Raw genomic sequence first — 26,830 nt, forward strand, 5'->3', positions numbered from 1 at the left:
GCGTTCACTCAAGTAAGAAACTTAAATAGAAAGAAAGGTACCTAGATAGATAGCTCGACAGCCATATAGATAGCTATATAGCTAGCCAGACAGCTAATATATAGCTAGCAAGATCGCCAGACAGATAACAGATAGCTAATACATAGCTAGCTAGCTTGGTAGCCAGCTAGATAAATAAAAAAGTGAAGAGAAGAAAACATAAATAAGAATAGTAATAAGAAAAATAAATAAAAAAAGACAATAAAAACCAAAATTGAAAATACACCATTCATTGGAGGTGCGCCTTATACTCTGCTGCTCCTTATACAAGGAAAATACGGTAATCACAATGGATCTTTTTTTTTTAAGAAATGGCATCACTTTGGAGGCGGCCCGGTAGTTGAGTGGTTAGCACAACGGCTTCACGGTGCAGAGGTCACCGGTTCGCATCCCGGTCTGGTCTCCCTGTGTGGAGTTTGCATGTTCTCCCCGGGCCCGGGTGGGTTTTCTCCGGGTCCTCCGGTTTCCTCCCACACTCCAAAAACATGCATGGCAGGCAGATTGGCAACTCCAAATTGTCCCTGGGTGTGAGTGTGAGAGTGACTGTTGTTCGTCTTTGTGTGCCCTGCGATTGGCTGACAACCAATTCAGGGTGTCCCCCGCCTCGTGCCCGAAGACAGCTGAGATAGGCTCCAGCAACCCCCGCGACCCTAATGAGGAATAAGCGGTACGGAAAATGGATGGATGGATGGCATCACTTTGGGTGATACGTGTTGCGGCTGTCGCTGGCTGTTAATTTGAATATTACTCTGATCGAATTTGCAACATGCAAATCTTGTCATTCCCATTCTCAATGTTTTCTGCTAAATTTAACCTTCCCAGTAGTGGTTTGTCTGAGCAAATATACTCACTCCAAATACCTTTACAAAACATATTTGCTATCTGTCCAGTGAAGCACAGCTAGGCCAACAAACAAATCCCCCCAAAATAGCATTTTTCCTGGCAATAAACCTGATTGATTTACATTAGCAAACACCATGACAACTAAAGACAGAAATAGACTCCACATTTGAGAACAGCATGCCGCAGGTTCCACACACGTCAGCTTTGAGCAAAATGTTCAATGGAAACCGTGGGGGCGCCATCTGCGAGGCCAAAGACCCCAGCCGGAGCGTCCCACTACAAAGTCTACCAATAGAAATTGTTTCCTCAAGAGTATATAGTGTATATGTGTGTTTAGAACCAACAAGCAAGTCGAGTGTGTTCCCTGAAAGCATGCCATGGATGGATTTGTGTAGTTCTCTATGAAACCGCCACATGACCACCAATGGCGCTGTTGCACTCATTTGGCGCTAAATCCTACCCGATTATGTACCCCAGAGTGAGACGCACGAGCTCAGAATCACGAGCGTGACGTCACGTGACTCCAGTTCCTGTCACGCGGATTGCTAATGTCAATTGGGGGGTTGTTTTGACGCCGGTGTGTCTCAGTGACAGTTAATGAAGAACACTCATTGACTGTCAGATTTACGACGCTGCTCCGTTTCTCGACGACGTCCTTCTTGTCAGCCATTATGAACTTGTCTTGCTTTTCATTGCCGTAAATACGGTACGTACTGAACAACGGCTAGCCGGCTATTTAGCGGTCAAGAGACCAGTCGAGGCAATTAATATGTAAATCATCGAAGTTTTCGCATAGCTGAAGTAAAATTATTGACGTGTATGACTGACATTTTGGGTCAGACAATTGTTTAATTTCATGACTTTGCGCTTTACTGTGTAAATTTGTTTTATAAGCCTCCATGTATATATAAAAAATATTTATATTGTATATAAGTGACGTCAATAAGGCAACACCTGCATTTCAAAATATCAGCTATTTTTAAATATATAGTTTCTAACCACGATGGCTAGCGCATGATGATGACGTTTTGATCATCATCATTAGTAGTCGTAGATTATGGTCAACCCATTTTGTAAACCGAGATGCGTGAAACTTTTTGGAGAAGGTCTGATACTACCTTATTTATCTTCATGATAATTGGATTGGATGTACACTAATAATAATAATAATAATGTATTGGATTTGCCTTTATTTGTCTCGCAGTGGACACATTTACATTTGCTGTGGCGACCCCTTGAAGGGAAAAGCCGAAAGGAAAAGAAGAAAGTGATAAAAGGAAGAGGAAAGCAAAGAAAGTAGAAAAACGAAATACAGAAGCTGCTGGAAAGGCAGCCACTCTCGCTGCAATCATAATAAAAATAACAATAATACAATACTGTTTATTTAGCCAGCAACAAGTGGATTTTTTTCAAATACAGTAAAGTCTCGTTATATCGATATCGGATATATCGATAGTCCCGGTTATATCGATACTATTTCTATGCACGCACGGAGAAAATTACATGCAAACAGGGTCGGATATATCGATAGTCCCGGTTATATCGATATTTTTTCGGACTCCCTTGAATATCGATATAACGAGACTTTACTGTAGTTACAAAATATAATGCATGATTAAATCCAACCGATTTGTATTATTACTTGTAGGGTTTGTATTTTTATGTAAAAATATTTTTTAGGTTGAAAAAAAAATCCACCCGATACTCAGATTTTATTCTGAAATCAATAATAATAATGATAATCCTGATAGTAATCATTATAGGAGATGACAGTTGTTTATGGAGGTGACATCACGAATCACGTGATTTTTCTCGCTGGTAGGCAAAAGCAACAAGCGCGAGTATGGACAAAGCGAATTACTGTAGCATGAAATCTGAACAATGCTCCGATTCTATGCAAAAGCTACCGTTAGAAGTCCGAGAGCGATACTTTGAGAAGCTGGGATGTCCTGGCGGTACTTGTAACTTGCCGGATCCTTTCAATTTGAAGTATGGATGGGTTGACGATCCATCATTGTGGCCGGACATTACTTTCGCCGATATTTATTTTGACCTCGTCGATACTCCCGGACACTTCACTCACGATAATTTGAAGGCATATGAGGCCCTCAAAGCTTATGAACACGTAGAAAGCGGACATGTGTATCCAGTGTTTTATTACAACGTTGAATAGTCGCCGTATTGTTTTTTGGACGACAAAGTTGTAGTGTCTGTTATACATTTTGAATCATATTTAATCATTAGAACATTTGAAAGGGAAGATACTATGTCAGTTGTGGTAAGTCATTAAACCAACTTGGGATGCAAATTTGAAAGAGCACAGCGTATTGTCATAATATTGTCAAACTGAGGCACAAGATTATTCTCATAGTTATACTTAGAATCGTAACATTTTTAACACGCCCGATGGCTCTCTCTATATGAACCCCCTTCTTCTTGATCAATGTTACTGGTACAGTTAGATAGTCCCAGGAGAATTGAGGCAGCGTCGTTCGTTTCTTGCTGGATCCTTGCTGTAGTCTGCCTGTCATCGTCCCGACGCTGTACTCGCTGATACCTTTTCTTTGAATTATCAGCAGTTAACATGGCTGAAGTTTTATACAACCACACACTATATCACAATTGTACTAAAATACAAAGACTTTATAATAATAATACATTTAATTTCATTAATTTAAACCGAAAATGAAACGCGTAAGCTTACAAAACAATGATAGCACTCGCTAACAACTGTTGTGTTGGTAAGCTTTCTGCCTACCGGAAGTTAGCGGCCGATCACGTGATCATAACAAATGACGACACGCTGGCATCTCCTATCGGTATTAATAATAATAATCATAATAATAATAATGATAATAGTAATGATGATGATGATGATGATAATAATACATTTTATTTCTAAGCACCTTTCAAACTTAAGGACATTATGGAGTTATCATATTTGATTATCAGTCCTCTGCCAATAACCTTGATTTTATTCTGAAATGATGTCAATGTATTATAAAAATACAGTAAAGTCTCGTTATATCGATATTCTCGGCAGTCGGAAAAAATATCGAAAAACCGGACTATCGATATATCCGATCCTGCGGCATGTAAATTTTCTCCTTGCGTTCATAGAAATAGTATCATAATAAGCAGTACTATCGATATAACCGATATCGATATAACGAGACTTTACTGTAATTGTTGTTGTTAATTATTTATTTTGTAAGATTTTTTCCCCTCGACTCACACTAAAGGAAACCCCTCCCAAGTTATTTATATTGCGTTTAATTTTCTTGGGTTCAACTGCTTTGACGTTTTTGCTTTTGCCACAGCGCAGCATGGAGAACTCCAAAGCTGGTACCTCGTCGCAGCCCGACAGCGTGACAACGCAACCGACATCCTGCCCGAGCCAATCGTCCGAGCCAGTGCGGTCCCCCTCGTGGGCCTCCCGCTTGTCCACTGAGCACCGCGAACCCAAGAGACGGCGAGAAGCCAAACCGCCGCAGCAGGAAGAACGGCGACGACGGCGACGGGGGGAGGGTCAGGAACAGCTGCTCCGTGAGACGGCGCGCCGGAGGTTGCCGGGCCAACGCGAGCACTCGGAGGCGTGCGGCTCAATGAGCGACGCAGCGGAAAGTTCACCTAAGAGGTTTGCTCGGGCCAAATGCCAGCTGGTCGCTCATGCCACTGGCATGGGTGGGTTGACCTGACTTCTTCCTTCTCCCTCTGCAGGAGAGCTCACTTCCTTCATGGACCCTATCCAGCCACTCACTTTGGACCCAAAGCCTGCATTCTTCCTAACCCCACTTCAGTCATGTAAGCGACCGCGGAAAAAAATGAAAATACTTGATTTGAATCGGTTGCAAATGACTAAAAAAATGCTTGTAACTGTCATCATTTCCCCCTCTGAACACCATTTGAGTCATGCAAAACCCGCATCAAGGAATCATGATTATTTTCTTTTGTCTCTTATTACACATACTGGTGAAAATATACCCTTGTGTGCTTTAAAACAATGTAATTACCGTATTTTCTATAAGGCGCACCTAAAAGAAACGATTCTTATGTATGCACCTTATGTAGGGAAAAACATTTTAAAATGTCATTCATTGAAGGTGCCCCTTATAATGCGGTGCACCTTATGCATGGAAAGGGTTTTTCAATACAGTGATAACTGGTTCCCAGACAGTGTGTGCAAGGTAAAAAGTGTGTATCCCAAAAATTAATTTCCCATAGGAAACAATTAAAATGAGAATAATCCGTTCCCAGGTCCCCATAAAACATAATTTTCTACTTTGTAATTTTCTAAGCCTTAAAACTACACAAAATATACCTTATTTTATGTAGAATAAATGTGCTATGGTATTCTAATTAAAGAAATAAACTGTACTATATAATACAATCGTTTTATTTACCTTAGTGATGGTCGATGGCTTGATGGAATGGAGTGGCCGGTTTCCTCAGCATTAAACACTTGATGAGGAACATAGCCTTCTTCTTTCACTATCTCGAGGAATGATCCTTGTAGGTGCTTTCTCTGTGATATTTTTTTCTTGTTCCCCATCAATTGTGTTCTGTTTAGCTGGGTTGATAGCTATTGATAACAGATGGCTTGTGCGGGTTGTTTGTGGAGCCGGATTGATGACATATTTTAACCTTGCAGTCTACACTCTGCCTTTGGACTCTCAATGTTGAAACTGTCACTGTCGTCTCTTTAATGTTTAAACCACCTCCCCTCACTGCTGCGTTCTTGACCAATCACGTGGCTTTAATCGAAGACTGGGGGCGTGGAATAGAGGACAAAAACAGTCGGCTGCCATTTTGTTGTTAGAAGAACGGGCTCGTTCGCGAACGACACATCATTCATTGAGGCAGCTCTGTGTACGAAAAAAGTTCATATGCCAAGGTAAAGTTCGTAAACCGAGGTATCACTGTATGTGATTCGTTGAAGGTGCACCTTATATTCCAGAAAATACAGTACATTTATGTTTTGGATTTCCTATTTAGTTCTGTTGATAGAATTAACCTTTATTTTGAAAAATGCTTTCCTCAGAATGATTTGTGGCCATAAAATGAACAGAGACAAACTTCATTCTGTACTCCAAAAATATGTTTGGTCATTTTTAACATAACACAGAATTGCATTTTGGACACACTATCGATCAATTTATCAGAATCAGAAACCCTTTATTCGTCCCACAATGGGGAAATTTGCAATCCACGGCTGCAATTTGAAAGGGAATACAAGATATTCTAAGCATAGTAAAATAAAAATGTCAACTGTATACTGTCAATGTGCAAAACCGTTTAATAAAAAAATGTACATAGCGCAAGTATCAAGAAAGGCATATTGATACATATTGAACGGGAAGGTTGCCCCCCCCCCCCCCCCCTCCGCCTACCGCTTCTTGTTGTATACTGGTGACATTTGAGTTGTAGAACAAAAGACATATATGAGACAAACGTCCAATATTTCAGCTTTTATTTCTTATTTTCTTATTTCTGTTAGTGTGTGTGTGCATGTGTGTAGTCGTGCGTGCGTGCGTACGTGCGTGCGTGCGTGCGTGTGCGTGTGTGTGTGTGTGGACATTGACACCAAAAGACTTGTGTAACCCTGTGAGATAAGATTTTTTTTTAAAAAAGGAAAGGAAAACAGTGATTGGTTCTTTTAACTGAGAATGTGAATGGTCATAGATCAGGCAACCACACATGCTACTCACCTCATGTCAGTGTGTGTTTCCCTCGGAGTGTGTTTGCGGGTTGATCACAACAATGCCGGTCAGCCACCTCAGTAAGGAGGAGCGAAAAAAAAGGTCGGGAAAAAAAACGCAAAAGGGAAATTTGTGCTTGTAGTTTCTCATCTTTGGTCAAACGTACCCAAGGATGTTGAACTTTTCCCGGCGAAGGAATCCTGTCAGGACGGCACTAAAAGGTCTCACGTGTATTTGTCAGGCACATCCAGGACCCAGCAAGCCAGCGCCTCACTTGGAACAAACCTCCCGTCAACGTCTTGGTCATCAGGAAAATCCGAGACGAGAGCCTGGCGGAGCCCTTCAAAGAGCTGTGTCGCTTTCTCGTGGAGGTACGTGTGTGACAGCGACGCACCTGTTGTGTCTGTTTGGATGAAACAACGTGCGTCTGTGCGTGCAAGCGTGTTTGTGTGAAGGTGTGTTTGAGCATGTTGCGTGACTGCTGCCGACAAATAAACTCTTTGTATGTATTTGTACTTTGCACAGTGTTAAACTAAGACTTTTACAACAGTAAATTGGATGGCATGACCAACAATGACTTCAGCTACATGGCCACATTTATTTATTTATTTATTTATTTATTTATTTATTTATTTATTTATTTATTTATTGTTTTTGGTTTATTTAGTTATGTTTAGATATCTGTTTATTTGTGTATATACTTCTGTATTTATTTATATTTATTATGTGTGTTTTTGTGTATCTTTATACATTTATTTATTTAATCTATTAGTTTACTGGTGTCCTTATGTATTCGTTTGTTGAGTTCTTTGTGTCTTCATTTATTTGGTTATTTATCTATCTGTTTATTTAATCCTTTGTGTATGTATTTATTTAGGCATTGACCTACTTATTTTTATTGATTGTTTGTATTTTTATTCATGCATTTTTATATATTTATTTATTTAATTTATTCTTTTGTCGATGTGCTTATTTATTTATTTGTTTACTTGTTTGTCTTTCCATTTACTTGAATATTTATTTATTATCTATGTGATTATTTATGTTTGTATTTCTTATTCTTTGTTTGTTGATTGTGTGTATTATTGTTTATCAATTTATTTTTATTGTTTGTATTTTTATATATTTATTTATTTAATTTATTCATTTATTGATGTCCTTATTTATGTATTTGTTTGTCTTCATTTATTTGGTTATTTATGATCTGTTTATTTGGTTATTTTTTCATGTGTCTATTTGTTTATTTATTGTGTGTATTAATATGTATATATATTTAATTTATTCATTAGTTGACGTCCTTATTTATTTGTTCTTTGTCTTCATTTATTTGGTTATTTATTTATTATCTGTTTATTTTATGTGTGTGTATTTTTATTGAGTCATTTATTGTGTGTGTGTGTGTGTATATATATATATTATATATATAATTTATTTATTGACATTTTATTTTAGATTGTCTTCATTTATTTATTTTGTTTATTTATTTGTGTGTATATTTATTTATTGTGAATATTTTTATTTGTGTTTTTATATATTTATGTATTTTTTTTCATTTATTGATATCCTTATCTATTCATTTGTTTAGTTGTTTGTGTCTTCATTTATTGATTTATTTGTTGTTGTTTTTTTGCCAGTCCAGTCCTGCTAAATAAATGTGTGTGTTTGCGCCCGTGAAATAGGAGAAGCAAATGATGGTGTATGTGGAGCGGCGGGTGGCCGACGACGGCACGCTTTCCAAAGATGAGAACTTTGGCTCCATCCGAAACCAGCTGTGCACATTTAGAGAGGGTGAGTGACCCTCAATTGACTCGAAAGATGGGTAGTAAAAATGCCGCTCAACATTCAATATGCATTGAGGAAGAAAAACTCCGGGGGGGGGGGGGGGAATTTGTCCTTTATTGCCCACTTTTTACCTGACATGAATGTGACATTGTAAGCACATTTTGGAAACCATTTAGCTCCGGTGTAGCTGTACACATACGGAAATTCTGTTGACTTCATATATAGTCGCTTCGCATATGCAGTATGTTAGCTTTATCAGCTGATTTTCAAGTTGTTGCTCAACATAAAATTCTCAGACGACTTTGATTAATCTTACATTCCAACTTGGGGTCTGTAGACTTTTTCTCTCCGTCTAACAGTCTGGTTTTGACCCCCTGCAGGCTACGACGACATCTCCGACTGCATCGATCTGATCATCTGCTTGGGAGGAGACGGCACGCTGCTCTACGCTTCTTCTCTCTTCCAGGTACATCCGCATGTCTCTTTGGCGTCGTGTTCGCATTCTCCTCAAAATCGCCTCAAAATGTCTTCTCATCCAGGGCAGCGTTCCCCCGGTGATGGCCTTCCACCTGGGCTCTCTGGGATTCTTGACGCCGTTTAAATTTGAGTCGTACAAGACTGAAGTGGACAAAGTCTTTGAAGGTAGGTGACACTCAGCGGACACTTCATTAGGTACACCGCATTCGGAATACAATTTAATACATATTGATTTAAATAGCGCTTTCACAACAGCTGCAGCTGTACCAAACACAATAGCCAACACAAAGCTAAATAATAAAGAACAGGAACGTAAAAACATTGACGCAATTGTCATAAGAAACCATATTCAGTCGTTACATTATTTAAGACGAACATCACATGAGGGTCATGAATCGTAATTAGCTAGCATACAAGCCAACTTTTTTTTTCTCTGATGTGACGTCACACATGGGCTTGGGGGAAAACAAATACAGTAAAGTCTCGTTATATCGATACTCAAGGGAGTCCGAAAAAATATCGATATAACCGGGACTATCGATATATCCGACCCTGTTTGCATGTAATTTTCCCCGTGCGTGCATCGAAACAGTATCGATATAACCGGGACTATCGATATATCCGATATCGATATAACGAGACTTTACTGTATGTGCATATTTACACAAACAGTATTAACTCATTCACTGCCAGACATGTGCTAGTGTGTCCACTCCAATGCCAGGGTTTTTGTCATTGTCACTCACATTGCAGGACCCTCAGAATATTGACTTTTAGGACTACATAAACATTCAATGCAGCGTAACAACCCTTAGACTCTCTTCTTTCATCCGAAAAGAGAGTTAATTCCTAAATTATATGGGTCTGGAGTTATATGAGTTTGAAATGAGGGCGGCTGTGCAAAATACAATGCAATACATACATATTGGTTTATGTAGCGCTTTAACCACAACTGAAGCTAGAACAAAGCGCTAACATGGAAAAAAAGGGAAATGCTGTCCCCTTGTGGAAAAGAAAAAAAAAGATTGCCCGGAGACCATGGCCAGCGCTTTATCGGCACCCAAGCATGAAAAAACAAAACCTGAATACATTTAGGAATTGCGCTCTATGTCATATTTTCAATTCCCGAAAAAAATTTGTGGGATTGACATGCAAGAATGCGTTAGTGAGTCACGCTTTTGTCCAGGATATCCTGCATTGAAGTCTCACCAACAAAATAAGAAGCATGTCTATGAATTCAACTTTTTAACACCAGATGGCAGTAAAGTGCCAGAACATGCCAGAAATTGATTAGCATTGTCGGAGTAACACACATTTGCACAGTTGCGTCATTTACGAAGCATCTGACCATGTGTTCAGGGAACGCGGCCATCACTTTACGAAGTCGCCTGAAGGTAAAAGTGGTGAAGGAGATGTTCCTGCCTCAGCAACAGGAACAGGATCAGGAATCGGAACTCAACGGACTTGTTCCTCCCCGCGACACCAGTAGTGACGGAGGCAAGGTCACCTTGCAGCTTCAGGTGAGATCTTTTCGTCTTCCATCATGGAAAAAGAAATAGCGGTGCCTTGACAGACAAATGACCCAATTTATGAGTTTTTCAACATGTGACCTGTCATTCGGCCAGTTTTATGTTTTTTGCTTTGATAAGCTAGTGTGGATTTTAGTAACAGCAATATAACAGTATGCAAAATCGGATATTCTTTATCCTCTGTAACGAAAAACCGATGTTCATGGCATACTGTTAAACTGATTGGACTTGAGGCACCCCAATGAACACTATAATCGATTGTCTTTCTGTCTGAATTGTTTTTGATTCAATTGACTGTATTTTCCGGTGTATAAGGCGCACTCAAAATCCTTAATTTTCTTCAAAAATGCCTTATATGCAGGTGTATATTATATGTGAAGTCATATTGAGCAACAACAGGTCTCGCAACTACTGCCGACTTCCCCCTGTAGAAAAAGTAGTGTGAAACCCCAGCCGTCACCTTATAATATGGTGTGCCTTGTATTTGGAAAACCTTTTTCATTCATTTAAGGTGCACCTTATATATAGTCCAGTGCGCCTTATACGCCGGAAAATACGGTAATTATGTAATTACTGTATGTCATGGGTTTCAAACTGATACTTTGCCGTGGGCCTTCGAGAGGAAACCCTAACTACAATGTAGTTAGGGTTTGCTCTCGAAGGCCCTTATGAATTTGGGGAAACCATTAGAATGTTTCATCTCCTTCATATATTAAGTACAGAATGCACAACAAATTAATGAATAACTCATTTTCAAATTTGCAGTAAAACATAATGACGTTATTGTGGTTTTGATGGGACAATTTTAAATTTTGGTTTGGACTTTAGCATCATCATGGAATTTCACAAGTTTGATTTGCTTTCGCGGGCCGTATAAAATGATGTGGCGGGCCAGATTTGGCCCCTGGGCCTTGACTTTGACACCTGCGCTGTATGTTCTGACATGCAGTACGGTACGCTACAACGTAATGTAGTACTATTTTTCATCATTCTAACACATACATACATACATTGCAACAATTGTATTTTGGGTGAAGGGTGGAACAGATTAATAGCATTTCCATTCATTTCAGTGGGAAGAGATGATATAATAATAATAATACATTTTATTTCAAGCGCCTTCCAAAGCTCTCAAGGACACTTTACAGTCACAGACAAGCATATATTTGCAATAAAAAGCATTGTTGCGGACTGAATGGATCTGAAAGCACGACTGTATAAGTCTGACTTGCTCACTATACTTAACAAAGAATGCCATCCTATGGGGAAAAGCAGAAAAAAAGGGTGGGGTTGTTGCAACAAAAACACCACATCACCGTTGCAAGGTGACGTTGAGAAGTCACTCACATGCAGAATATGATGTCAAGACAATTAGGCGGCGGCATTAAATATCAATTCGCTGTCCTGACGCTATGCAAACGTCATTGCCAATGTTTGCCAATTCTGTAAAAACAACAAAAGAAAAAGATCCCGTCATCTCATTTCCTTTTCATCCCCTCCGACTTTGGTTTTTCCTCTGCGCCTGTTTCACATATTTGCAGACTGTGTTGCCGTGGCGACAGTCATAATAAAGCCACTTGTGTTGAGCCCGGTTGCCGCGGAGATCGTGGCGTCAACAGCAGAGCAGATGCCAAATGGGTCTTGGATAGAGTCTGCTATTACACACACACACACACAGAGCCGCCATGGCTCATTTCCCCCCTTTCCACCACCGCCTCCTCCTCTTCCCCCACGTGTGTCTGATCTCATTGATAGACTGAAGAGGCTGATTGACGATTCTTCCGTCAGCGCCTCCATCTAACCCCCTCTCGGGGTTGCGCTCGGCGACTGACGTCAGCGCTTCTGTCAGACATCGTGAGCGTCTGACGCGTGGGACGCTCATTTGCATGCACCACAACCAAGCAGCCTCGTGATCATTTGTTGTTTGGATCATGCGCCGGTCTAGGAATCACACGTAGAAATAATTTTCACGTTGAAGAATGACTGAAACTGCTTCTATTTCTACTTTGATCCAAGTGTCTATCCTTCCTTATTTTTATGCTACTTGTTAGCTATAGCCCAGTTAAACTGATTTTGGGATTCAGAGCAATAATAATAATAATAATAATAATAATAATTAATAATACATTACATTTTAAGCGCCATTCAAAGCTCTCAAGGACACTTTACAGTTACACTTTACTTTACAATCACAAATAGAATGCAATCAATAAAATACAATTATAAATAGAAACAAAAGAGAGAGCTACACAGAAAATGCAATTTTAAATAGGTGGGTTTTGAGATGAGAATACATTTTTTACAGGATAAAAATGTTACCTCATTCACTGCAATTCCTTAATTTGTTCAGGTTTTAGTTTTTCTCGCAGGGAGTGGCGATAAACCGCTAGTCAGAGCTCTGGAAAAAATATTCCCACGAGGGGGCAGCATTTGCCTTTTGTCCATGTTAGCGCTTTGTTCCAACTTCAGTTGTTGTTAAAGCGCTATATAAACCAATATGTACAGTATATATAAAATTGTATTACGGCCAGCCGCCTTCATTTCAAGCAACTCCAGACCCATACAATTTAGGAATTAACTATTTATTTCCTGATGAAAGAAGAGAGTCTAAGGTTTCTAACGCTGCATTGAATGTTGATGTCGTCCTAAAACTCAATATTCTGTGGGTCCTGGAATTTGAGTGACAATGACAAAACCACATTTTTGCACATCTCGCAATGAATGAGTTAAAATCAATATTTTTTTTTATATTTTTTTTAATATTTCAAGAAATTAAAATGTAAAAAGTTTACAGTGAAAATTGTACACCACGTTGTATTATGTGTTCATACGGAGAAAGAAAAAAACAATAAAGAATAGAAAAAAGAAATAATAAAGAAAATGTGAAAAAACAAAAAACATTTAAAAAATGCTAAAGAAAACAAAACAACATGTCAATCTGCTTACTTACACTATTGACATTGTTTATACTCACATACTGACAACCAGAGTGCTGCTGCCACCTACTGTAGTGAATGTGCAATTACATTTTGTTATAGTTCAGAGAGCAAAAAAAGGGCCCACCCATATTTGAGAAGGACAGCTGTAAAGCCCAAGTCTCTGTTGACCAATCACTCTGTGCGCAGGTTCTGAATGAGGTGGTGGTGGACCGCGGGCCTTCATCCTACCTGTCCAACGTGGACCTCTACTTGGACGGACGTCTCATCACCTCCGTGCAAGGCGACGGTGAGGATCCGCGGCCGCCATTTTTTATTTTTTTTACTTCTTTCATCCTATCCAACAAGTGTAAACCGTCACCTCCCGCCAGGCGTGATCGTCTCCACGCCGACAGGCAGCACGGCATACGCAGCGGCAGCGGGGGCGTCCATGATCCATCCCAATGTGCCAGCCATCATGGTGACGCCGATCTGCCCGCATTCGCTCTCCTTTAGGCCCATTGTGGTACCTGCCGGAGTGGAACTCATGGTATGGGATATTTTCTCTCTCTGTCTCGATTACCATATTTTCCGGTGTATAAGGCGCACCCAAAAGCCTTCATTGTCTTAAAAAAAATGGCCCTATGCCTTTTTCTTCAAAAGATGACCCTGTGCCTTATACGCAGGTGCTCTTTATATGTGAAGTATTGTTTAGCCACTACAGGTCCCGCAACTACTTTCAATATAATATATTTATATAAAATATCCTGTGACTGTAAAGTGACCTTTAGAGTTTTGAAAGGCGCTTATAAATTAAATGTATTATTATTATTATATTTGGAAAACTTTTTTCATTCATTGAAGGTGCGCCTTATAGTCCGGTGCGCCTTATGTATGGAAAAAGTTTGAAATACACCATTCATCGGGGGTGCCCCTTATTCTTCAGTGTGCCTTATAAATCGGAAAATACAGTATTATTATTATTTATATTATATATTTTTTTTCCCCCCAAGATCACTTTATCCCCCGACGCCAGGAATACGGCCTGGGTGTCGTTTGATGGCAGGAAGAGGCAAGAGATTCAACATGGCGACTGGTAAGCGCGCTACAGACGCTCCCCTACTTACGAACATTCGAGTTACGAATAACGGTACATGCGAACTTTTTTGTAGTCTCTCCAGTTGTACGTGTATCATATCTTTATGGAGCATATATTTTATTAAATGTTTATTTTTCAGTACAAACCAATCCTGGTTACTTCTACAAGCCTTGAACATACTGATATAAATCTTTAACATACTTATATATTCCTTAAATATACATTGCATACAAAATATAGCACTGAAGCAACTTAACAAAAAAAATCATTTTACGAACAACTGTTCGGAAGGTATCTCATTCGTAAATTGGGGAGCGTCTGTATTGAGTTTTACACATTAAACATTCAATTCAGCGTAAGAAACTTTTTTTTTTTATAAAAGAGTCTAATTCCTAAGTTATATGGGTCTGGAGTTATCTGAGCTTGAAATGGGGGCGGCTGTGCAAAAAGGGAAATGCTGCCCCACCGTGAAAGGGAAAAACATTGCCAAAGGTCTGACCAGCACCCCCACAGAAGAAAAACGAAAACCTGAACAAATTTGGGAATTGCGCTCCACTTCATATTTTCAATTCTTGAATAAATTCAGAAATGGCAGTGAATGAGTTAAAAACTTAGATTATTCGTTTTTTGTGGGAGGCAGGAAGGAAATAGCTTTTTATTTGGAGGGGTGGGTTAAAATGCTCAATCAAACCCTGTCATAGCAATGTTTCCACACATCATTTTTTTTTGCCTGCACCTTCTCAGCATCAAGATCACCACATCATGCTATCCCGTGCCGTCCATCTGCTGCCACGACTTGGTCTACGACTGGTTCGAGAGCCTGGCGCAGTGCCTCCACTGGAACGTGCGCAAGCGGCAGACGCGCCTCACCGAGGCGTCGGATACTTCGGACACTGAGAACTGAACCCGGTTGGTGCCCGCACCCCTTTTTTCCTCCTGCACACCCGCGCCCACTCATCTCAGCTCCTAAACCACATCCCACACCTGTGAAGGTACTTCTAACAGTGCCCCCTCCCCTTTTTTAAGCATTCCACACAGTGTCAAATTAAGAGAAACATTCAAGTGTATATATTTGTACAAATTATATTTTACTTCATAGTTATTCAACACCATATTTATATATTTTCAAAACGTCACACATCACCCCGTAGAACCTTTTTTTTCTTTGACGAGCTAAGGTGCACATTTTACAAGAGCGCAATCGACACGCAACAACATATAGGTGAAATAGTTTATATTTAAGGTGAATCGCTACAATTTGTTGGAAATTGGCCGCTCAAATAATTAATCCCCCTCCAAAAAGGAATGCTGTAATTAATTGGGCCAATGCATATAAAACTCAGAGCTTCCTCGCTCGTATTTGTGAGCATAGTAGGCTAAACGACATGCTAGCAAGAAGGGACGTGGTAGCGCGCGTGAGATAAACTGCTATGCAGACGAGCGTTTTACCCCTATTAAGTCTTGAAATTCACACTCTGAGATTGACATCCATACATGTCAGACAATATTGGCAAATTGGAACGAACTGCAAAGTCGTAAATGCTTTGGAAACAACGACGTTCTGCGCGGTGTGTTCAAAGGCCGCCAAGAAAATAGGACCTTTCAAAAACTGATCATTGGCGTTAGGTCAAAGGCTCCTGTGTCATTATTTGGTCCATTTAATAATTTTCACACTTCTTTTGGTCATTCCTCATTGTGTGTGTGCGATTAAGACAAAATGCTGACCAATCAAAAGTGTTAAAGCTGTCTTACTATTCTATTTGAATTACTTCCGGTTTAAGTGAACGCTGGCGTGTGTGGCTGCCATTGCTCACCCACAGAAAAACTTATGCTGCGACTGTCTAGTGACCTTCAGAGTTTTGAAAGGCGCTTAGAAATGAAATTTTATTATTATTATTATTATTATTATTTTTTTTTTTTTTTTTTTTTTTTTGTGCAACATGTATTCAATGAGGTCATTTTTACCCGTATTTAAGAATCGGCACAAAACAGTCAAATAATAGGTGACATGAGCAGCAACTGTTTCTGAGATGTGGTAAACATCCTTGATAAGAGAGACAACATATTCTTACCCGATGGGATATTTTAGAACTGTTTTGAAGAAAGGAAAAGAAAAGGATATCCAGTGCCTTTAGTCAACAAAAATAGAAACGGGTAAAATTGACATACATAATGACGGTTCATAATTTTCACAATTCTTTTGGTCAGTCCATGTTGTGTGTGCGTGTGCTATTTATACAAATTGATGACCAATCAAAAGTGTTAATGGCTCAATAGAGATTGTTTTGCCTCTGGTAAAGTGATTATGGAGGCAGTACGAGGATTTGCTTGAAGCCAGTTGAGACGAAAAATCCGATCATGAATGAAACCTAAATCAGATTCCACCAGATGGCGCTAAAGTAATCCTTCAATCCCCATCACTCCTCCCTCCCCCCAAAAAATAATAAATCGAAATAATTTTGAGAATCCGGCCCCCCAAAAAACATGCACATTGGTTATGGTAGAATTGCGAACATGTGCGATTCACACCGGATACATATAATTTGTACCTTCATAATCCCGTGGAAAAACTTCCCTCTTCCAATTGTTTTACCTTCCAATAGAATAGCAAAACGTTTTATTTAAAGGACAACCAACGCCTCAGGACAAGTTGTGTCCATAATTTGTGAAATCACTTCAAATGACTTCTACTGAGCGTATTTTACAAAGATTCCATCGCATATAGCTATATTTTGCATTTAAGATTCACGCTGAATATTCAGGAAGTCTTGTTTTTGAGTTGGTGTCGATACCTACCGTGACGTCACGTCAGGAACGCCCCTCACCGAGAAAGCGACACATAATGCATTTTGGGTACTTTGTTTGGTCTGAAAACTTCGTGTTGATGGCGAAATTAGAAGAAAAACACATAAATAACGCAATGGTGAATCGTTGTGTGTTGCACCAAGACTACTATTTGATACTATTTGACACAAATTCCCAGCAGACAAATCAGCCCATTTCCAACAGAGCTTGGGCGCCATCTTGTGCATTTTCTGGGACGCTACATTGGAGTCCTGACGCCTCGAATTGAGATGGAAGGACTTTTTTAATCAATTGCAAACATTTATGCTTTCCTCTTCAGAACTATTTGAATCATATTCATAACTGGATGAGTAACAAGAAAGCATCTTCTCCGAATCTGTCGCCATTGTTTTGATTCTCGAGCAAGGCAAGACGTCTTGACGTGACACCACGAACAAGGGGGGGCGGGACCTTCTGAAACTCAGCATCTCTGAGGTCATTTTGAAGTAGTTTTGGGACATTATAACTCATTTTTATTGGTGTTTTGCATTTGACTAAAAATAACAGCCTGCGTGTTTTAGATGCTATAAAACGTTTTTCTGATGTCACTTAGGAAACAACAAAACGGTGTCGCTTGTCCTTTAAAGTAAATATGACTTATCCGTCTAGTCAGGGTGAATCACTACATTTCATAGCGCCGCAGTGTTTGAGGAATCACCCATCTGAAAAGTGTCGTGTAGGTGGGAGCCCAAAATGGCGACTTAACAAAAATAAAGCTGAAACACATCCTGGTTCTTTCTGTTGTTTTTTTATTGCAATAATATATTTCCAGACATCCATTATTCATATTTGTTTTATTATTAAATTATACTCCAATATTGCATGAAAAGCGAATGTGAACATCTATCGACTGAGAGAAAACATTGACATTGCCACCGTTTTGCGATGGGAGAGTCATTTTAATATCATATACTATATTGTACAAGAGCAAGTGGAGGGAACAAAAAATGATGAAGATACGAGACAGAAAACGGGGGGAGGGGGAGTGAATGGAATGAATTAAAGGGGCAGAAAAAGTAGCAGATGGAGATGTATTGGTTATTTTGACTATAAAAACTAAAACATGATGGCGGGGAAGGGGAATATTCAAATATATTTAACACCTCGTGATAATAGCTGCAAAAGAGGCTTTTATGTCGATTGCAAACATGGTATGCATATTTAGAGCTCATAGATCCAAATACAAGGCGGTAGGAGGGGCCACACGCATAACAAAATAAGACCACGACAACTTTGTCAGAATTTTAACAGAACAAACTAATGACAATCTCTGTTGTTTTTTCGTTTTCGGAACATGAAGGCATCTCAACACGTTGCTTATGAGAAGAGAAAATAAATACGGGATGACATCATGAGGTATAATTTACTTTACACGTGATCACTGAAACTAAACGGCACCTTGTTAAAATGTAAAAAAATGTTGTTTTTTTTCATGGTGTCATTTGCTTTTCTTGTGTGGAGAAATGATACGTTTCAAAATGTGAATCCTCCTCAACATGACACGCGCTGTGCTCCTTTTGTTGGATGATGCACTGTTGTCGTCATCATCACACTTCCTTGCGCTGTTTGGCACCTTTCATTTTGAAAGTGGATTTTCGCTTTGAAACTAGTTGACCACGCCCACAAAAAAAGAATGTCTGCAAGCCTTTTTAGATTACTTTACACACATTAATATGGGGAAAAAAAGTTTGGTCCCTCTTTGTTGCATCAGGTGTGGGCTGTGATGACACCCAAAAAAAAGGATTCTCTTTTGGATCTTGCTAGTTTTTTCTTTTTTCAGTGATGGTAACATCGTATCATTTTTTTCTTTTCCAAAGTGGAAACAATTCCATGAGGATTGAAGGCAATTTGCCGCTTCCCTAAAGCATTCAAGCGTCAAGATAAGTGTTGCTCTCCTTTGCCCCCACGCGAGGGCATGAAACGACTTGAATTAGCCCCTAATTCTAGTTTTCTATTAAGAGCCAAAAGTATATTTGATACATTCTTGGTTTATTACTGTTAATTCACATGAAAAGTTTCCCACCCCATTTGGAACATCCTCAGAGTTTTGCAAACCAAAGGAGAAACGATGCAGGAAAGGTGGAAAAGATGTGGGACGAGTTGTGCGGAGGGGGTGAGGGCGGGGGCAAAGAGTCAGTAGTGCGCGACGGCGGGATTCCTCTTTTGGAGTTTATGATTGAGCCGCGTGAATTTGAGTGTCTTTGCGCTGCGCCTTCTCTTTGCGTCCCTCGTCTTCATTTTCATCTTCTTCCGTGTGCTGGTCCAGTTCCTCCCTGGTGATCATCTCAAAGTCGTTGCCGTTGCTGTGTTGCGATCCTTCCTCCTCCTTGCGCTCGCTGTCCGTGTCCGAGCGACGCCCTTCCTCCTCTTCTTCCTCCTCCTCGCCGCTTTTACACTCCTTGTCGTCCTCTTCCTCTTCCTCGTCCTTCTTCTCGCTATCCGATTTGTTGTCGTCGCTGTCCGACTTGCGGGCGCCGCCGGCGTCCTTCTCCTCTTTGGCTTTCTTGCCGGCGCCTCGCGGGCCTTTGTACTCGTGCGTGTAAAGGGGGCGGAAGGAGTCGATGAAGCCCACGTCGGCCGTCAGGTTGGGGAGGAACCAGAAGTGGTGACGCCCGCCCGTCACCAGCCAGATGAGCAGGAAGAGAATGCAGCGAGCTTGGAGAGCAGAGGACAACGTCGGTCACCGCAACAGAAAAGCGGCTCAAAGGGTGAGTGGATGCAACATTTCAAAATTAGACAATCTCAAATGCTAAATCATAAACCAAATAATATCTTCCAAAGGTTTCAAGAATGATATATTTAAAGGACAACCGACACCATGTTTTTGGTTCCTAACTTGACATCAGAAAAATGTTTTCTAGCATCTAAAATACCCAAAACACGCAGTCCTTTAAAGGACAACCGACGTCTCCGGACAAGTTGTGTCCATAATTTGTAAAATCACTTCAAATGACTTTGACTGAGCGTATTTCACAAAGATTCCACCGCATATAGCTATATTTTTATGTTTTAAGACTCGCGCTGAATATTCAGGAAGTCTTGTTTTTGAGTTGGTGACGATACCTAGCGTGACATCACGGTAGGTATCGTCACTGACCGTGCAAGCGACATACAATGGATTTTACAGTACAGTACTTTACTTTGTTTGGTCTGAAAACTTCGTGTTGATGACGAAATTAGAAGGAAAACACATAAATAACGCGATGGGGAATCATTGTGTGTTGTGTTACACCAAGACTACTATTTGATACTCGCTGACACAAATTCCCAGCAGACAAACCAACAGAGCTTGGGCGCCATCTTGTGCATTTTCTGGGACGCTACATTGGAGTCCTGACGGCTCGAATTGATACGGGAGGACTCCTTTAATCGATTTATGCTTTCCTCTTCACAACTATTTGAACCATATTCATAACTGGATGAGTAACAAGAAAGCATCTTCTCCATATCTGAAGCCATTGTTTGGATTCTAGGGCAAGGGAAGACGTCTTGGAGTGACGTCACGAACAAAGGGGCGGGACCTTCTGAAACTCGGCATCTCCGAGATTATTTTGAAGTAGTTTTGGGACACTAACTCATTTTTTTTGCGTCTGACTAAAAATATCAGCCTGCGTGTTTTTGGGTATTTCAGATGCTATAAAACATTTTTTCTGATGTCAGTTAGGAAACAAAAAATGGTGTCGGTTGTCCTTTAAATGTACTGTACAGTGATGCCCTCGCTACTTTGCGGTTCACGTATGCAGTTTCAGTGAATCAGATTTTTTTTTCAGGGAAAAAAAACGTTGAGAATAAAAAAAAATGGCAAATGACTCTGAGGTTTTGTAGCTTGATTGTTTACCAGCGCTGACATCACCCAATGACAGCACAAAATCTCATATTTTACAGTCGTGTGAATTGGCTGTGCATCTTCTCAACGCCCCCCCGAGTCTTATCACATGGCTTATTATTATATAACTACTTTGTGGATTTTTATGTATGTATATTATGTGTTCCTGGTCCCCATTAACCCTGAAAAACGAGGGATTACTGTATTGCATTTTCAACACCCCTGCAATAACTGTTTTAATACACTGGGGGGAAGCAGAGTCAAGTCTGCATTTCTTTCCAAAGAAGCAATATTTGAACCAATTAAAAACCATTCCAACTCCTTTACCTTGTTTTTTTTCTAGGCCGCGGCGGTTGGTTAAAAGAGAGCAAGGCGAGCGTTCTTACCGATGGCGAGGAGCAGAATGCTGGCCACAAAGCAGCCGGCTGCCACGCTCAAGAAGTAAACACCAACGCGCATCTCGGCAGGCCACAGTGGGAAGAGCGTGGCGGCGACCACGGCAATCACTGAGGATGATGAGCGACGTGTTAAAAAAAGGTGCGTGGAGGGAGACATTTAACTCATTCACTGCAATTCACAAATTTATTCAGGAATTGAAAATATGTGGAGCCAAATTTATTTGGGTTTTGTTTTGTCATGCTTGGATGCTGATAAAGCGCTGGCCATGGCCTCTGACAATGTTTTTCTTTTCCACAAGGGGGCAGGATTTCCCTTCTTTCCATGTTAGCTCTTTGTTACAGCTCTAGCTGTTGTTCAAGCGCTATATAAACCAATATGTATGTATTGGATTGTGTGCAGTTGCCCCCATTTCAAGCTCAGATAACTCCAGACCCATATAGTTTAGGAATTAACTCTTTTTTTCTGATGAAAGAAGAGAGTCTAAGGCTTCCTTATGCTACATTTAATGTTTATGCAGTCCTAAAACCCAATATTCTGTGGGTCCTGGAATTCAAGTGACAATGGCAAAACCCTGGCGCCCCCATTTCAAGCTCAGATAACTCCAGACGCATGTAGTTTAGGAATTATTTTTTCTCTGATGAAAGAAGAGAGTCCAAGGTTTCTTACGCTACATTGAACGTTTATCTAGTCCTGAAACTCAATATTCTGTGGGTCCTGGAATTCAAGCGACAATGGCAAAACCCTGGCGCCCCCATTTCAAGCTCAGATAACTCCAGACCCATGTAGTTTAGGAATTAACTTTTTTTTTTCTGATGAAAGAAGAGTCGCTGCATTGAATGTTTATGTAGTCCTAAAACTCTATATTCTGTGGGTCCTGGAATTCAAGTGACAATGACAAAAACCCTGGCACTGGAGTGGACACATTTTATGCACGTCTGGCAGTGAATGAATGAATGGGTTGGGATGAGCACGAGGTGCAAACTGACCCACGACCAGTCCCATGGCGAACGTTTTGAACTGGAAGGGGTCGTAAATCCACACGTAGACCTAAAGGGTGGAGATGATGATTATTTGTATACGTTTTTTGTAATGTTATGAAACGAAGGGTCACCCAGGTGACATGTCTTTTCACCTCGTTTCCATCGAGGAAAAGCTGGTCCTCGTGCAGCTCCAATTTGAATTTCTTCTTCACCTCCTTCTTCTTTTTGGGACTTTCGTCCTGCAACCATAAAACGGACATCGCTCACCGTCAATGACAACTAGGACAAATAAGCAAGTGCCTTGAGATACAACTTTAATTTATGATGTGACCATGGTTGCATCTCAAAAATCACCCGTTCCTATTAAAATAGAAATTAACTCATTCACTGCCCTTCACAAATGTATTTGGGGTTTGAAAATATGACGTAGAGGGCGATTCCTGAATTTATTCGGGTTTTGGTTTTTCATGCTTGGGTGCTGATAAAGCGCTGGCCCTGGCAATGTTTTTTTTTTTTCCTTTTCCACAAGGTGGCAAGCCTTTCCCTTTTTCCATGTTAGCTATTTGTTCCATCTTAAGCTGTTATTAAAGCCCTATATAAACCAATATGTATGAATTGCATTGTAATTTGGACAGCCACCCTCATTACAAGCTCAGATAACTCCAGACCCATATAATTTAGGAATTAACTCTTTTTTTTTTTCTGATGAAAGAGGAGAGTAAGGTTCCTAACGCTGCATTGAATGTTATGAGAGTTTTGAAAGGCGCTGATAAATGAAATGTATTATTATTTATGTGGTCCTAAAACTCAATATTCTGTGGGTCCTTGAAGTCAAGTGACAATGACAAAAACCCTGGCACTGGAGTGGACAAATATTTGCACGTCTGGCAGTGAATGAGTTAATCATCACTTATTAATCGTACAGTAAAAACAGAGTCATGGTAAAGTTGTGATGCTCTTTCTGGTGTGTCCAGCATAGAACAGAAAGCTGGTCGTACGATTCACCAAGACTCATTTATGTACCTCTCATCTTAACAGTACGGAACAAATCACCCCTTGTACATGATGATGTTATTATCAAGGATACGAATATCCGTGGTACTGTTATGTCTGTCTACGTGTGTCACTGCACCGTTTGTGTTCAAACCATGAAATATGCTAACTTTATAATAATAATACATTTCATTTATAAGCGCCTTTCAAAACTTTAGACGTAAACGTTCCAAGAAACAATCATATGATTTGTATTTTTTTTGTAATTATCATTCAGCAGCTCATGTATATTTTTTCTACTTTCTTTCCTTTCATAACTTGACTACTGTGAAATGTACATTTCTCCACTGTGAGACTAATAAAGGCTAATCCAATCCAATTCACACAAAACAATTTTATCATTCGGTTCATTGATTAAATAATCTATTGATTCTAAAAAGTTGATAAACTCTTATCAGGTCTAGTGCAGATCAGATTTAATCCATCAAACGTACACTCTTGTCCTTCTTGGCTTCACCGGTATCCGTCGCCGCTGCCTCCTTCTTCTTATCTTTGTCCTTCTTCCCCTTTTTATCTTCTTCCTTGCTACTGTCACCCTTGGACTTCTTGTCCTTCTTGACATCTTTCTCAGACTTCTTTTTCATCACTTTAAGCGCCCGTTGGAAGAACTGCTTCTTGAGGAGTCTGAGCAGCCAAGCAAAAGGACACAATGTTACTCAATCGTGTTTTAAATTTACACTCTGTATGTGGCGAGGTGTGGGTACCTATTGCAGTAGTCTACCACAGAGTCTCTGGTGGTGAAGACCGCTTCCTCGCCCTTCTTGGCCTTGGCCCACTTTGAATCAAGTAAACAGTCCACAGCCTTGGAAGCTGGCAGAAGGAAAACAAAATCCACACAAAACAGGTCTCATTTTTCTTAACTTTGCCAATTTTCTAGCAAATAACTCAATAACTTTGCCGTCACTGCGACTTTGAGGATGAATTACCGGTGAAGTAGTCCACTCGCTGGCCCATCATATTGGTGGATCTTGTAGGACAGTTGAAGCGCATGTACTTGGCCACCGCCTTCTCCTCGTTGGTGGGCGTGCTCACCTCCTGACACACAACAACATTCACTTTTGATCGGCAGTGTCAATAGTGAGTGTCGTGTGGTTTGAGGGGTTACGTTTGCGCTCCTTACATCCCACCGGTACACCAAGATGGTTGGAATAGGCAACAGTTTTCCCTGGCAAAAATTGAGATGGTAAAATGTGTGTGTGCGGCTCGTGTGCACCCACTAGCTCAAGCACATTTAATGACTGAAATATTTTCGGAAAGTAGTTTCATTTAATGCTATTATTTTCAATTATATTGTAATAAACTACAATGCACCCAATGCTATAGAGCTCTCGTTCCCTCTTAACCAACCATTGTCGTTCAGATGATCAAATTTAAAGAGTTTGATGGTTCTCTTTATTTGTAAGTAGATTCGTTGTCAGATCTCCCAGGCAGGTGACGCGCAGAGCTTGATCGCGGCGTAGAGTCGAGCAAGTCGTGCTGTGAAACTCCGTGCGATGCTGAGCAGGTCTCTGCGAGCGGTGTGTCTGTCCGGGTCTGAGTCCGAGATGAGTCTGAGTCTCTCTGTCCCACGACAGCTGCTTTCATACCATTTTCAAGCGTGTGATATGCGTCAGGGTGAGACGCACATCAAGGAGATCAAGGAATTGAAAGACATTAAAGCGGCGGTGCGCACCGGTGACGCCACAGGTCTCCGCACCTGGATCTGAAGTCGGGGAAGGCGACGCAGGAAAAAAACGAGCTGGACGCACTCAGAAGAGCCGGTAGGAGGTGAGACATTCTGGGAAATGCACAAGTCTGCCGCTCCGGGTCGTTCGGCCACACGGAGAGGCCAGGCACGAAGAAGGCCTGTGGCGTCACCGGTGCGCACCGCCGCTTTAATGTCTTTCAATTCCTTGATCTCCTTGATGTGCGTCTTTCAATTATATTGTAATAAATTACAATGCACCCAATGCTATAGAGCTCTCGTTCCCTCTTAACCAACCATTGTCGTTCAGAGTTCCAAGAATGAATTGACAATGATGATCAAATTAATAGCTAAATATTTTCTGCTATTTTTCATCCACTATGAAAATTCACTGAATGTTTTGACCCAAAATAAGAAACTTACATGTCTCTGTTTTTAGTTAACGCTGCTGTAGCTAAATGCCCAAAATATCGATCTATGGCTTCTTCTTTTCCTTTCGGTTTTTCCCCCTCAAGGGGTCGCCACAGCAAATCAGTGTCCTCCCTTTAGAGGTTTGATCCGCATGTTTGTTTTGGCCAAGCTTTTACATCGGATGCCCTTTCTGACAACCCTCTGTATCTATCCGTGCTTGGGACCGTCACAAGAAGATTTATGTCCCTTTGCGGCTACAAAACAAGCAACTCGCTCAGTAAAAGGCTCCCAAACACAAAATGGTCATCGGTTCAGCAACATTCAAAAAAGCAAAAACTATACTCAACATTTGATGACAATGCTCTGATCTGAAATGGGCATCTGTTTCCCTACATTACATCATTGTATCCGTATGTATCCATTTTGTATGCAAGCAACGGTTTCACTACACGACAACGAAGGTGCCACATGGTACCTCCTCGAATTATGTAAACACGTCGCGCATTACAGTCGTGCTGAGGCGGATTCAGCCACGAAACATCCCAATTCGGGGCAGTTGAGGCACGCCACCCGGTAAATTATTCTAAAACGGATTAAATACATGATGATGGGTGGATAAATATGAATTTAAGCAAGGGGACCGCGTTTCAAGTAACATTTCAGTCGAGACGCAGGACTCTAATGGAGTTTTAACTAAACTAGCTTAGCCACGTTAGCATCACCGAGCTTCGCTAAGCCGGCAACAAACGGAATTGGAGCGGGCTGGCGAGTCAACGGGAGGAAAGCACACTTCATCGCGCCACCAGATGAGGTTCAACAAACATAAAGGAGGGCAAAGAAAAAAAGCAGCATACCTGGATCCTTTTCTTGTGTCGCCTGCGCTCCGCCATGATCATCCACAGCTCAGAATCTCCCGAGCGAGGGGCCGCGTCAAGTATCGCGAGACTACAAACGCGAAGTTGGAGATGGACGGAACAACGCTTTCATGAATGTGTGCTAAAAAGATCACACATTTTAAACATTACAGTTTAAATTATGACACATAACGTGAAATTAAATAAATATAAATGATATATAATACCGTGTTAAAATTATTAATGTTTTAAATCTGCTTTTTGAAATCAATATGTATATGTTATAGCATTTGTTCTAGCTAACCTTTTAGCACCAATGTAGCTAACATGCACCAAGAAACATATACAGCAGGGCCGCGGACCGGTACCGGTCCATGGGTCATTTGGTACAGGGGC

The 26,830-nt window shown here is 40.6% G+C and overlaps 2 protein-coding genes across 6 annotated transcripts; one reads left to right on the forward strand and one right to left on the reverse strand.

Moving 5' to 3' along the window:
• Nucleotides 1-1,399: 1,399 nt before the first annotated feature.
• nadkb (NAD kinase b) lies at nucleotides 1,400-17,960 on the forward strand. 3 transcript variants are annotated; one of them, XM_089007712.1, is made up of 12 exons: nucleotides 1,400-1,588; nucleotides 4,203-4,519; nucleotides 4,603-4,686; nucleotides 6,823-6,952; nucleotides 8,261-8,369; nucleotides 8,744-8,829; nucleotides 8,903-9,005; nucleotides 10,200-10,360; nucleotides 13,495-13,594; nucleotides 13,677-13,834; nucleotides 14,298-14,380; nucleotides 15,128-17,960. In XM_089007712.1, exons 2-12 carry the CDS (start codon nucleotides 4,209-4,211, stop codon nucleotides 15,285-15,287), a joined length of 1,485 nt encoding a protein of 494 aa, XP_088863838.1. In that variant the 5' UTR covers nucleotides 1,400-1,588; nucleotides 4,203-4,208; the 3' UTR covers nucleotides 15,288-17,960. The 3 variants fall into 3 exon arrangements, with proteins under 3 accessions (XP_088863838.1, XP_088863839.1, XP_088863840.1); XM_089007713.1 differs by having other exon boundaries at nucleotides 4,208-4,519; XM_089007714.1 differs by lacking the exons at nucleotides 1,400-1,588; nucleotides 4,203-4,519; nucleotides 4,603-4,686 and adding an exon at nucleotides 6,457-6,683.
• Nucleotides 17,961-18,873: 913 nt separating this feature from the next.
• On the reverse strand, nucleotides 18,874-26,513 carry sec62 (SEC62 homolog, preprotein translocation factor). Of its 3 annotated transcripts, none has more exons than XM_089007715.1 (9): nucleotides 26,435-26,502; nucleotides 24,606-24,650; nucleotides 24,412-24,520; nucleotides 24,190-24,295; nucleotides 23,920-24,109; nucleotides 22,585-22,671; nucleotides 22,439-22,499; nucleotides 21,440-21,559; nucleotides 18,874-19,882 (listed from the first exon to the last, which is right to left on the reverse strand). In XM_089007715.1, exons 1-9 carry the CDS (start codon nucleotides 26,474-26,476, stop codon nucleotides 19,398-19,400), a joined length of 1,245 nt encoding a protein of 414 aa, XP_088863841.1. In that variant the 5' UTR covers nucleotides 26,477-26,502; the 3' UTR covers nucleotides 18,874-19,397. The 3 variants fall into 3 exon arrangements, with proteins under 3 accessions (XP_088863841.1, XP_088863842.1, XP_088863843.1); XM_089007716.1 differs by lacking the exon at nucleotides 26,435-26,502 and adding an exon at nucleotides 24,833-24,850; XM_089007717.1 differs by lacking the exon at nucleotides 24,606-24,650 and having other exon boundaries at nucleotides 26,435-26,513.
• Nucleotides 26,514-26,830: the final 317 nt, after the last annotated feature.

The sequence above is a fragment of the Hippocampus bargibanti genome, linkage group LG11 (genome assembly GCF_051943395.1).
Source record: "Hippocampus bargibanti isolate YZ-2025 linkage group LG11, ASM5194339v1, whole genome shotgun sequence".
NCBI lineage: Eukaryota > Metazoa > Chordata > Actinopteri > Syngnathiformes > Syngnathidae > Hippocampus > Hippocampus bargibanti.

Bases quoted from the DNA above. Each gene is read 5' to 3' on its own strand.
- nadkb (XM_089007712.1), top strand. From the start codon at position 4,209: ATGGAGAACTCCAAAGCTGGTACCTCGTCGCAGCCCGACAGCGTGACA. The intron at 8,830-8,902 runs GTACATCCGCAT...CTTCTCATCCAG, and splicing joins ACGCTTCTTCTCTCTTCCAG to GGCAGCGTTCCCCCGGTGAT. The intron at 9,006-10,199 runs GTAGGTGACACT...CCATGTGTTCAG, and splicing joins AGTGGACAAAGTCTTTGAAG to GGAACGCGGCCATCACTTTA.
- sec62 (XM_089007715.1), bottom strand. From the start codon at position 26,476: ATGATCATGGCGGAGCGCAGGCGACACAAGAAAAGGATCCAG. The intron at 24,296-24,411 runs GTAATTCATCCT...TCCTTCTGCCAG, and splicing joins GCGAGTGGACTACTTCACCG to CTTCCAAGGCTGTGGACTGT. The intron at 24,110-24,189 runs GTACCCACACCT...TTGGCTGCTCAG, and splicing joins GTGGTAGACTACTGCAATAG to ACTCCTCAAGAAGCAGTTCT.